Raw genomic sequence first — 12,732 nt, forward strand, 5'->3', positions numbered from 1 at the left:
GTTCATATATATATATGACCAAACTTTTCAGCAGTGGCTAATATTTTAGTTAGAATGGTTTAGGTTACAGTCCATTCTCAACCAATTACATTTTATACAAACCATTTGACCTCAACTGCTTGTAATGAATCTAAGATTAAGATACTTAAACAGAAATGGAATTCCTGTCAGGCATAAGGCACAGCATTACAATTACTCCTTTGCTCACATTTGAAGCCTTTCTCCTCATGAACTTGAAATGTAAGTGTTAATGACACTGCTTTAAATTTATTGTCTTGAATTTGACACTCATCCACTGTCCTGTATATTACATTTACAGGTTTTCACTTCTTTAAACCAATCTGAGTCATGACCATGTCCTGACGTGCTGACCCACTGTGGGTACTAAGAATGACTGCCATTACAATTGAGATGCCTAGATGCATTTCTATCAGCAACACAATTTGGCATAGGTAGTATTCAATCTTGATAGAATTAGAAATGAAAGATTTCATCTATACTGATCAACTAGTCTGAATTGGCACTGTATACATTTGACATTAAGGTTTTGTCACCCTGGCTTTCATGTAGAATTACAATATAAAGTTTTAAAGAAATAGTTGAACCCAAACAGAAAAGTCTGGCATTATGTATGCCAGCTGAAGTTTCCTTGTCCACATAACGAAAGTTGCAAGCAAAGATTTGTAGCAGCCTTCTCCAAAACTCAAGTCAAGTAAAAATCATCATGAAATCACTGGATACAGCTCGTGCAGCATAGTCCTCAGAAGCCAAATGACCACACTGATAGGAAAATATCTAGATTTAAACCATAATTTGTTGCAAATCTAATGTAGATGCATTAGTCTGCAATGTTGCGTTGTGTAAAGCGAGCACAAGTGTAAATAGGTATTTTCCACAGTGCAATCATTTTACTTCAGAAGGCTATTATGTTGCACATTACTACATTTATGATCATTTGCTCTGTTTTAAAACAAAACATACAAACAGTTGTCACAGAGAAGGATGCAACATAGTTGTGCCAGCAACCCCCTTGTTATGTAGACAAATAAATGTCACCTGTGTTTCAACTGGCGTAAAATGGCAAGTAGAAAGACAGAATTTTCATCTTTGGGGAACTATTCCTTTAATTTGGATGATTCAATGTGACAGTTTAGTTCCCCTACAACCAGTTATGTTTTAGTTAATGGGCAAACAGGACTATCACATTCATGTGTTGGGAGGAGAGCAGGGAACGGTCAGTCCCTTTGGGGAGGAAACAGACACTCCACAGGATTGAGACCACAGCTGATAAGGAGGTAGCAATGGTTTTCAGCAGTTCAAATTTAATACTTTGTCCCCCTGTCTCTACAGAAACCCAGGTAAAAAAAAATCCCCCACTCTCATAAAATACAACAGCAGCAGTTACCAGTAAAAAAATGAAATGCGCAAAAAAAAAAAAGAGGAGAGAAAGCATAGAAGGGAGATAGGGCAAAGGTAGAAAGGAAAATATATTTTCTATATGTGAGGAGTGAGTCCAAAGTTCTTCTTCAGTCCGGGCTGGGGGGTCAGCGGGGGCTCTGGGAACTTGCTGTTGTGTTCAAAATGGCAGGGAGAAAGAAAAAAAAAGAAAGAAAAAAAAACGAGTTGAGTTCAATCCAACTAGGGGAAGGAACCAGCACTCTATAAGTCAGGGATTTATTCAGTAAGGGCTTTCTCCCTCTCTGGATTGAAAGAAAATCTCACTCCTCTTCAGCTTGTGTGAGTTTTTTTATGGGTGTGTATGACATGTGTTTGCATGTTTGTGTGTACAACTGGTGTCGGAAATTGTGTCTGTTAATTCGGCTCCCCCTCTCACGTGCTGCAAAAGAGAGGTGGCATTTTTCTTTCCTCATTTCTTCATTCATTCCTTTTCTTTTTTTCCTCCCAGTATTAGTCCCAGACTACCTAGTAGTCATCCAGATCAAAGAACTCATCGTCCTCTCCTTGGTACTCCATGCCCTGGAAATCCACCCTGTACCGTAAAATACCTGAGAATCAAAAGATATCATAGATTAAAAAGACAGATAATGAGGCTGGCTAGCTCGTAATGAATTGTAAAATCATATCATTAAAGAAAGATTTATTTTACTGGACTAATCCACACTAGATATGAGGGGGAGTTTAAATGTGCAAAAAGCTTGCATTCACAAAATCCTTCAATCCCTTATTAAAGGAATTACTATGTGAATAAAATACATAATACTAAAGCTAATTTACAGGTCCTGGAGGAAATTTAAAAAAGTGCTAGCTTGAAAATATACTTTACATTATTCCCAAATTATTAGCCTACACCATTTTCTATTCTCTTTTTTAATTTAGTCACGACATCAATATTCTGCGTCATAAAAATCCTACACATTAGATGGACTGGCAAACGAGTATTATACCCACTTGTAAGTGTCTAAAATGTTGTGACATTGAATTCAAATAAATTTGTACCATCTCTATCTCAAGGGGCCAAACATGCAGCTTACTAACCACTAACTCTGCATCAAATAAACTCTGGCCATGGCATGTAGCATAGAACCAATATCAAGGGAGAGCTCACCCCCAATGCCTCCAAAGCCCTTGACAAACTGAGAACCCTCCTGACTCTTGTCTGTAACTATCTCCAGCGTGGCTCCAAACTTCTTGTAGTTGTTAGCGAACCATTCCAGCAGAGGCATGCTCTCAAGCAGCTCATGCTCCTGCCCTGTCTGGAAACACAAACACAAGCAATGAGTGAAATGAATGAAAGTCAATACTACACAATGACCACAAACAGAGAATTAAAACATATCTATGCATCTATATATTTACATACAAGTGTGTACTCTTATATGTTGTGCCTACCTCCTTGTCTGTAAAGTGGGACTTGTCCTTCTCCTGCTCTGGCGTTAAATACAAGGTTTTCTCATCTGGAGACAAAAATATGACAAGAGACCTATTTACAGTTTGCATTTTTGCATGGCTCTTATTCTTGGCAATAACAGAGACAACAACAAAGGATTATGTCAATGTATGTGTGTCTGTACCATTCTCAAGTCCGATGGTCTCAGCGCCGTGCACACGAAGAATGTAGCGCATAGTATCTAAGTTCTCGTAGACGATGAGGATCTCCACTGCTCCCATTTCCAAGGCTTTCAGTGTGTCCTCTACCCCAAAGCAGTACTTCCCCGTGTCCTGGCTGATCTCATCAAAGTACCGTCCTGCAGAGGGGCCAATTTCACTTCATTTATATAGCGCCAAATACACAACAGAAGTTATCTCATGGCACTACATACAGTACAGCAGTTAAAGACCGTACTTTGCAGGACCCAACAATTACTTGGCGATGGCGGCAAGGAAAAACTCCCCTATAAAAGGAAGAAACCTCAAACAGAACCTGGCTCTAGGTGAGCGGCCATCTGCCGTGACCGGTTGTGTTGTGAGACGAGAGTAGGGGCAAGGGAGCAAGATTAGTTACCATTTAAATACTTCCATTTTATTGCATACAAATGAGAAAAAAAGTTTGAAGACCTGGTGAAATTGTAATTAAATCTTTTTCGGTCATTTTATTTTTGAGTTTTAGTCTGAAACGGTAGCCTGTATGTTTCTGAACCAATCAGAAGGTCCCATGCCCTTGGGTTATGGGAAGGCATTAGCCAGAGAAGGCTATGTTTGAAGCCTGCATCTCATGCAGCCCGAGGGAGAAAGAGAGGGGCAGTGTGAAGCATGTTTATGTTACTACGTTGCTTATTTTGAACCAAAAAATTTTAAAACAAGTAATACACCGTCTGGATTCAAAACGGAGTAGAACTGTCATTAAAATCAGGTGTGTTTGGAGGAACCCGCTGTCATCACGCAGTACATTTTCGTTTTACAGAAAGTAATTAATATTGGCCTTTTAGGGACTTTTGATATCAAAATATTTCTTTAGGCATCCATTGTTAGGTATATGTCCATATTATGCCCACGGATATGCTCTAGAAGTGCAATATGCAGTAAAGTCTCAAAAGGGACACATTTCGCAGGTCCTGATTAACCATAGGTCTCTTTATTGCATACACTTTGACTTTAGTATCAGCCTTCAGAAAAATTACCATCACAACAAATTCCAAGATTTGTCTTCACATTTAGAGAAACATTTTCTTGATATGTAGACAAACATGAAACACCCACCTATGAGCTTCTTTTCCTGGATGAACTTGACATTGGAGAGGACTTCTGCAGAGAGCTCGATAGCCTGGTTGAAACCATTTTCTCCCCCGTAGGATATATCCACCAGCTTCAGCACCTTTGCCTGTAACCTCTGCACTCACAAAAAAGAAATAGAATTGTTCAACTTCCTCATAGGGAACCAAGTTTAGTGTAAATGTCTATGAACAGGCTGTTGAGGTGAATTCAAGGAAGCCTTCGAAAGCACCAATAGCACTGAGGGCAACAGAAACAAGGAAAAACAAATGCTCAACTCCTTGGAAAATGTTTAGCAATTGTTATTGCGTATATTCATATACAAGCAATAAAAAAACACCCAACCCCTTGAAAATCAATACATGCAATGAAAATCAACACTCAACCCCCTGAACATGAATACAAGGAAAGAAAACTTTTCCCATCTTAAAAAAATGTATTTAGAGTAACCAATGTTTTACCCAATTTAGTTGTTATGCCAATTAATCATTCACACATTCTTCCTGCCACTGTGACTGCTGTAGTACCCTAATGGTTCACCTGCCAGTGAGGAGCCCCCACCGTGAGGATATAGTTCTGCCATCCTACTCCTTTGGGGTATTATTTGCATGGCACCGCCCAGCCCGTAAGAGTCGCTTGCACAGTGAAAAAGATTGCCCTCCCCGCCCGGCTTCCCATCCCAGAACACAGCCTATTGTGTTCATGTAGAGTAGACACTCGGCAAGCGGGATACACCGCGGTGGATTCAAACCTCAAGACTCTGTGATGGTGGTCACTAGGTACTTTTCCCCTGCGCCATCCGAAAGCCCAATCTGGATGACATAACCGGCTTGAGTTTAAATCCTGCAGGGCCTAATTGATGAAGCTTGTAATTGAAATCACCAAAGACCAAATCTAAAAAGGGTTTGTGCTTCAATTTCCACATACAAGTTTAAACGAACTTCAGTGACCCATGAATATAAGATAGCCATGCCAACTACAAAGCAGATTAAAGTTAATGATGTTAGAGGCAACTAATTATTATATGGACCAATGATAAATGGTCATAAGCAATGCACATTTCAAGAACAGAGCCCAATGCAGAAAAGGCTGGAAGTAGTGGAGGGGCTTACCAAAACGAGTTTCACACTAGGATTTGCTATCACAGTAATATTTAATTACTTTCAACACAACAGCATGAAAATGTGTCTCATGTTTATCTTTACTTGCCATCTTGGCCTTGAACCAAGAACTACACTGTAAAGTGCAATGGGGCCTCGTTTTCAAAACCAAACATCTTATGTCACAATTACAAAAAAACGTTTTGTCAATTTAGCCATTTTTTCCAAAATGTAACAAAAATTCAATATTTTGAAAATAGTCTTATATAAAGTATTCATGATTAGAACATGCTTTAACATTTGACAATGAAGGCCATTTCTATAATTCCTACAAAATCTGTAAAGCCAGACATTTTGGGCATAAACAAGAAGTTGAGGGGTACATTCAAGTCTGATTATGACGTACCGTCCAATATTTCACTCATGCCATTATTATTTGAGTGCATTTTCTTTAGTAATGCTCAAACCAATGCCTCCAAGAGACCGTTTTTCCTGCATGCTTACTTAAAGCAATTTCATACTAGTAAATGATGGCCAAGTACATCAGTTTTTAGAGTACACAACTACAGAAAACAGGGGTCAATTTATGGCTTTAGGGAGTTGTTTACATTCACAAACACTGAGATGAGTGATAGTCTATGATCAGATAGTCTACTCTAAGGACATGCATACAAACAAATGCCACTGCATTCAAACACACGTACCGGGTCAAACATGTCAGATTGGCTGAGTTCAGTCTTGAAGTCGGCAGAGCCCGCCAGGACCATCCCGGCTACGTTTACTTTGTCATTAGACACAAAGAGTTGGACTGCTGTCTCAGCCACCTTCCTCACATAGTTGTGTCTCTTCTCCATCCTCAAACGGGCAAAACGCAGAGCTGACTGTCCTCCTCTTCCTGAGATGGAGAAAAAGATAGAAACACAAGTGATAAAGCAGGTAAACCTGATCATCACAAATGAACAGAAAGTAATATAACCACATTATAACAATGCCTTATGTATTATTGATGTTGCCATTGAGCATATTGAAAAAGTGGCCATTTTGCTATTTTGTCATACATGGATGGTGGGAAACTGATTGAGTGGGGTCCTGTGTATGAAGCAAGTCAGTAAAATTACCCCCGTGTAAAATGGCCAATCATGTCATGAAAGAGTGTGCCCATCTGCGTTGCCATGGAAATGGTTGTAGAGTTAAGTAAAAAAAACTGTGTGTTACCGTGCTTCTTGGGCAAGTCAACGGTGAATTTGTGCAGCACCTCTCTGGTGTTGCCCTGCAGTGTTCCAAACAGGGCCCCACTGCCGTCGATCACGATGAATCCAAACTTGCTGTCATCGGAGAGCAGGGCTGTCAATGCCTTTTGGGGAAGTAAAGAGGAAAGGAGAGAAGAGGCAAGAAGATTGTGAGAATATGGCAAGTAACCAGGGCACGGTGGCGCAGTTGGTAGCACTGTCGCCTCACAGCTAGAAGGTCCTGGGTTAGATTCCTGCCGGGGACACTGTGGGCGCTGGGGACGTGTTCTCTCCTTCGCGTCATCAGTGCCCAGACCCTTGGTGGGGTTGGCAAAAGGGCTTTTCTGTGTGGAGTTTGCATGTTGTTCCTGTGTCCCCTAGGGTAGGTACCCTCACAAAAAACATGCAGTAATCCTGGTCTCTATACTGCCTCCCCCTGGCCAGCCTAATAGAGGGGAAAGGAACTGGTTGGAATAACGTGTTCCTTCCGCACGGTACGTCTAACCGGGGAAACTCCCCCGTCAGGTGATAAGAAGCGGCCTGCTCACTCCTCATCCATTGAAAGAAGCATGAGCTCAGTTCGGGGCTCTCCCCAGGCTGGCAGAGGGAGAGTAGCGCCCAGGATTACAAGCTTAGGCAATTGGCACTGGGTGAAAATATGGGTTACAAAAACCGTGGGATAAAATAATTAATTAAATAAATAAATATGGCAAGAAGGTTGTAAGAGGCAAAAAGACAGTGCGACATATACACCGTCTCATACACCCAAACACACGTGCACACACATATCACAAGCAGGCAAATAATCTCACCTCGGTGTGGAACTTGTTGTCACAGAGGTACAGGGAGGTGTTGATTGGTTTGAATGGTTCAAAGTCTATGTTGACTTTCTTCTCTTTGCCTTCCTCCGTCACAATTGTGCCACAATACACCACCAAACCATTAGGTGGAACTACCAGGGGAGAAGATGAAGAGGCCATAGGATTAGACAGGCAACAGGTATTAGCCAAATAAGATAAAAAATTGATAGCGGAAAAATAGATACCAGTTCTGCTCCCATATATATATATATATATATATATATATATATATATATATATATATATATATATATATATATATATATATATATATATATGGCTCAGTTAAAAATATTTCCCCAATATGGTCAAATGTGTTCATCCAAACTAGTTAAAACATTTAATTGTACATGTTTTGCACCTTCTCCAGTGCCACGGTTTGCATGCCCACTCTGTCACATTAGCCATCTACGAAATGCAGGGCGGCAGTGGCTCAGGGGTACAGTGGCCGGATGGCAACCGTGAGGTTCCCAGTTTGATCCCGGGCTCCCCCAGAGTTGGTGTCGAAGCGTCCTTGAGCAAGACACTGAACCCCTAATTGCTCCCGATGAGCAGGTTGATGCCTTGCATGGTTTCCTCCGCCATCGGTGTATGAATGTGTGTGTGAATGGGTGAATGTAATGCACAATCTATGTAAAGCGCTTTGGATAAAAGCGCTATATATTTTTACCATTTACCATTTACGAAATAAAAAATAGTATCCAACAACACCAGTCAATCAAGAGTTTTCTTGATGTTCACCATTTAGACTTTAAAAGACTACAGATTTACAACAATCTAGAACCAGTAATATCTGAATATTTGCAAATTCAAAGAATGAAATTGCGGAGAGAGCACTCTCACTGACATTACAACACTGTTCACCTTCATCAGGTCAGACCCGACGAAGACCTGTGTGGGCTCAAAACATTGTCCTCAATACAGTTTATCTCCTGGGAGCTGATATACAGTGTGCGGACTTCCCTTCTCTCAACTTTTAAAATCGGGCCAAAAAGTTAGGTTTGTTCCTTACTTGTCAAGTTTGTTTACTTCCTGTTTACAAACCAACTGCTACCAACAATAACATCACAGTTGCAGACAAACAGATTCCTTTACCTTTGTTGTAGAGTTTTAGCCTCTGCTGTACAGAGGTGATGGCTCCAAGCACAGAGAGTCTGTTGACTCTACTCTTGATGTTGGAGGCAGTGCCAAACTCATCAGCCAACATCTTGGCCACTCTGGATATCTGGTCCTTAGGGGGGATGATCAATGAGATCATACTGGTGCCATTACTAAAAAAGAGACAGTGGACAGATGGTCAGTACAGATTCTAGGCACATACACTTTGATACAAATATACCTAGGCTCAAACACTGCCCTACATAGGCAAACACACCAAAATGTATATGCTTTATGTATGTAGCTATGTGTGCGCACAGACGCACATGCATATACACGCATTTATACTTGTACACACACACTCACAGCAGTATCCGTTAACCTGTGAATTACGTGATAACACTACATGAGGGGATAGGTAACGACAGAAAGTATCAATTATCTGTGTCAACATGACAGTCATAATCACCTTGAGCCACAACAACAAATACAAGTTCAACTCTTTGGCACCACTAATTGAAAGCTGACACTGACAATGAGTTTCCTCATTCCTCAGTGCACTTATCTGCTTTTTTATTATCCCAAAGACAACAGAGTTCATCCTCTGAAAGACATTACCACATCACTAACTGAAAGGTGAGAGAACAGTGGGATTAAAGTTAGGAAATATACAATACAATGTGCCCTTGACACCAAGGACTGCACCAAAGTTCCACTACTCCACATTGTGTCTATATTCACTACCTGTCAAAGGCAAACCATACAGCTGACGCGGCGCGCGCGCGCACACACACACACACACACACACACACACACACACACACACACACACACAGGTAGAGGCGGCTGGTTGAATATAGGGCAAATGGGCAATCGTAATATGGCAGACAGCACAGGACAGCAAATTCTGCGCAATACAAGACGGCAAGCTGTCGCAGAGCAAACCGTTAGCCACTGAAGCTAACACCCACATTTCACATTAACTCCCGGGGACGACTGGAGGCCACATGCTCCATTATCACTATCAGCTATGTCTATGTGTTCGGGTTCGAAATTATCTCCACTTGGCCAGTATGTGGCTAACAAAACGCTCAATTAAGAAACTTTGAGTCAAGTAATAAAAAAAAAGCTAACCGAAACATGCTCGTCTGGGAAAGTAATGTTCGGGCATTGTCACGAATTCTCGAGTTGCTAACATCAAACTTCCATCATGGTCACGTTGTGAGATTAGACCATATGGGAACATACGGTTAGCCAAACGAGCCGGCCTTCCATTCTATCAACGTGCTTTCTTGTTCACAGAAACACAGCGGCCTGTGATTTCTTTTACAAGGATGACGTTTCCATGCCAGCCCCATTAGCCTGGCGGATAAATGAGCGCCATTGTGATTAAGAGGCAACATGCTCTGGATTGTCATTCCTCAAACATTAACACTACCAACCAAAGATTCAACTTCTGTCTGTTCAATGCGACAGAAGCTAGCTAGCTAGCCATTGCTAATGGACAAGTCAGTGAAGTTAGCTAAGGGTAGAGTCTAAATCCTATAGCTCGGACGATCGCACTACGATTGGCTTAATGATTGTCATGGGAGACATCACAGTCCACATTTGTTAAGATCAGTGATGTGACAAGCAGCCATCCAACAATGACCGAGGAGGTCAGTGTGCTTAAACAATGTACTCTCTATTGGATCCTTGAAGAGTTAATATTAATTAAACGTATTTATAATGCACTTTACATGTGAACAAATCTCAAAGTGCTACAATATACATTTACATTAAAAAACATAACTATTTCAAAAAAGAAATAGGAGTCAGCAATATGTATATGCTTATTTTTTTTGATGACTCTAGTTTAATTTAAGCCCCAAAGCCTGGCCTCAACTTCACACAACAGTCGCCAACAACAACCAACAAGCCAACCAGTGCGACCGTCCCCCCGATCTATGGGATGTAGTCTCTATCTTAAGCTAAGCTAAGCTACCACTCCCAAAATTCAGCCACACTCAACCGACAACCACACACTCGCCATCTTCCAATGGCCCGTCGACACGGCTAACGCTCAGCTCCGCCGTGGAACACCAGACCCCAGTGAATCCACGTACCCACGGGCAGCCTCCAAACTTTTGATCAGCTTCTTGATCTTCCATATCTCCACGTTCCTGTCTGCCGCGCTGGGGTCGTCCGCCATCTTTCTGCTGCAATCGCTTCAGCACCTGGAAGAGAGTGTGGAGAAGAGATGTTGGTGGTTAACGGTCAACAACAGACAATTGTGTTGGTTAGCCGGGTCGGCAGCAAAAATAGACCCAATGTCCTTTAATAGTCCAAACTAGGCTGTCATAACGAGCGATCTACCTCTCCAAACTGACGGCGCGGTGTCCGTGAAGGCACCTGTGACCCAGTGGCTGGCTGCTGGACCGACCGTAAAGGAAAGACTCTACCCGGGGTGTCTCTGGCACTAAAGTGCGCGGAAAGCCCAGGCCTTACCGGGGAGTGTTTCCCCAGGCCCTAGTGTCCACCCTGTTCCTTATCTAACAATAGTTGACACAACGACCTACTTTACCCTGGCCAGTTGTTGCCCCCCCAGGAAACGCTGTAATAAAACTCTCCGGCTGTCAAACGAGTAACACATCTGTTGAGTTTTTATGTTGTTAACTTCTTGACAACGTACCTACCTGGCCTTCAAATAACACCGCTCCGCTCTCCGGCTCTTTACTCTGCCGAGCTCGATGAATCGGTGGTCGGAAAAATGACGTTGCCTTCTTTCCGACCGGTTCCGCTCTCTTCCATGGGGCTCTCACACATGTGGGAGGTGGTTAGAACTGTGGGGTGTTCACTTCCTGGAAACCTCATAGAAACCGTGTTGCCATGTCCGTTTATTATAAGCGACTTTGGGCTTGTTTGTCTGTGAAATTGCTAGTAAAAATTGCTTGTAAGGGCGGGGATAACAGGATAGGTGGGCTGCGGGCACTAGTGACATCTGGGCACCTCGATGTAAAAGTGGCTGTTTTGTCCAAAATGTTTGAAAATAAAATATTTGGAAACTGTTTTACATACATGATTAGTACCAGAGCCATAGAACATGCTTAAACTTTCGACAATTAAGGTCTATATTTCTACAACTGCTACAAATTGCTACAAAACCTGTACATCCAGTCATTTTGGGGCATAAACAAGAAGTTGAGGATCAAATTAAGTCTGATAATGATGTACAGTGCATGTTCATATCATGTTTACTTACATTACTTATATTTTTTTATATTTTGGACAAAATAGCCAATTTTACATGGAGATGCCCAGATGTATCCGTTGCGGCCCGGGTTGTGGTTTTTTGGGCTTGTTTCTAAAGTGTACTTGCTTATTTAGGCTTGCTTCCACACATTTCAATGATTATTGCAGTGGTTCTCGAATATTTTCATGAAAAAGTTGAGCCCGGGAGCATTTTTGTTGTTAGACACAAATGCTAAAACATATTTAGAAATAAAAAATATTCAAAATATTCCACATTTTATTGCAAGAGTTTTTGAAAATAGCAGAGCAATCTTTTGGGCTTGTTTCCCTAGACCTCGTTGCTTATTTCTCTCACAAAATATGGCAACACTGCATAGAAACCAAAGAACGATTTACACTGGCTACCGTTTGAAGTCATCATGAAATTGTGAACAGTGATTGGCCTGAAACTATGAGTCATTGCGAAGTAGGCGGGTTTTACATGATGGCTTTTTTATGGGGCTTGTAGTTCACATGATGTGACGACGGAACACAGTTCGACGAGTTTGGACATGAAAGAAATTAAGAAGGCTCACTGAAAAAGTCGTTAACTGAACTTTTCAGATAACAACCACTTGTGTTTTTCATTATTTTTCCTTTTTTAAGAATCAATCAGGACCGTTCAGGACCACAATGGAAACAAGCCCCTTGGGCTTTTTGTGTTATCCTTTTAACACTCATTGTACAATCGTACAACTGTACTGTTTACAAACTGTTAATAAAGTATTCAATCAATCAGAAATGGCACTTCCCCCCCCGTTTTATGCCAGTACTAAGGCATTCTATTCTATTCTAATAGACCAGCTATTTCCACTTTATCCAAATGACAGTAGCCTAATATTTGTCCATATTCAGTGCAAGCCTGGTACTTTTCACCCAAGGTGGTGGTGTCATGCTCATTGTTCCCTCTTACCTGGCTCTCAAGCTCTACCCACAACCAGAAATTTGAGCAGCCTTTCCACTTGACCACTACTAATTAACTGTGAAAGACAAGAGAAGGAAGGG

General features: G+C 41.5%; 1 protein-coding gene across 3 annotated transcripts; it reads right to left on the reverse strand.

Moving 5' to 3' along the window:
* Positions 1-1,305: 1,305 nt before the first annotated feature.
* Positions 1,306-11,261, reverse strand: LOC308075527 (eukaryotic peptide chain release factor subunit 1). 3 transcript variants are annotated; one of them, XM_080415458.1, is made up of 11 exons: positions 11,133-11,261; positions 10,563-10,673; positions 8,455-8,630; positions 7,312-7,451; positions 6,486-6,624; positions 5,975-6,165; positions 4,159-4,288; positions 3,033-3,206; positions 2,851-2,915; positions 2,567-2,714; positions 1,306-2,006 (listed from the first exon to the last, which is right to left on the reverse strand). In XM_080415458.1, the coding sequence occupies exons 2-11, from the start codon at positions 10,646-10,648 to the stop codon at positions 1,924-1,926; spliced, it is 1,332 nt and encodes a 443-aa protein (XP_080271584.1). In that variant the 5' UTR covers positions 10,649-10,673; positions 11,133-11,261; the 3' UTR covers positions 1,306-1,923. The 3 variants fall into 3 exon arrangements, with proteins under 3 accessions (XP_080271584.1, XP_080271582.1, XP_080271583.1); XM_080415456.1 differs by having other exon boundaries at positions 11,129-11,252; XM_080415457.1 differs by lacking the exon at positions 11,133-11,261 and adding an exon at positions 10,813-10,947.
* Positions 11,262-12,732: the final 1,471 nt, after the last annotated feature.

The sequence above is a fragment of the Gymnoscopelus braueri genome (genome assembly GCF_963280865.1).
Source record: "Gymnoscopelus braueri genome assembly, chromosome: 20".
NCBI lineage: Eukaryota > Metazoa > Chordata > Actinopteri > Myctophiformes > Myctophidae > Gymnoscopelus > Gymnoscopelus braueri.

What these genes read in the sequence shown, in the direction of transcription:
- LOC308075527 (XM_080415458.1), bottom strand. Translation starts at nt 10,648, where the DNA reads ATGGCGGACGACCCCAGCGCGGCAGACAGGAACGTGGAGATATGGAAG. An exon ending in ACAACAAGTTCCACACCGAG is followed by an intron (nt 6,625 to 7,311) that starts GTGAGATTATTT and finishes CTTCCCCAAAAG; the next exon opens with GCATTGACAGCCCTGCTCTC. An exon ending in TGACTTGCCCAAGAAGCACG is followed by an intron (nt 6,166 to 6,485) that starts GTAACACACAGT and finishes TCTCCATCTCAG; the next exon opens with GAAGAGGAGGACAGTCAGCT.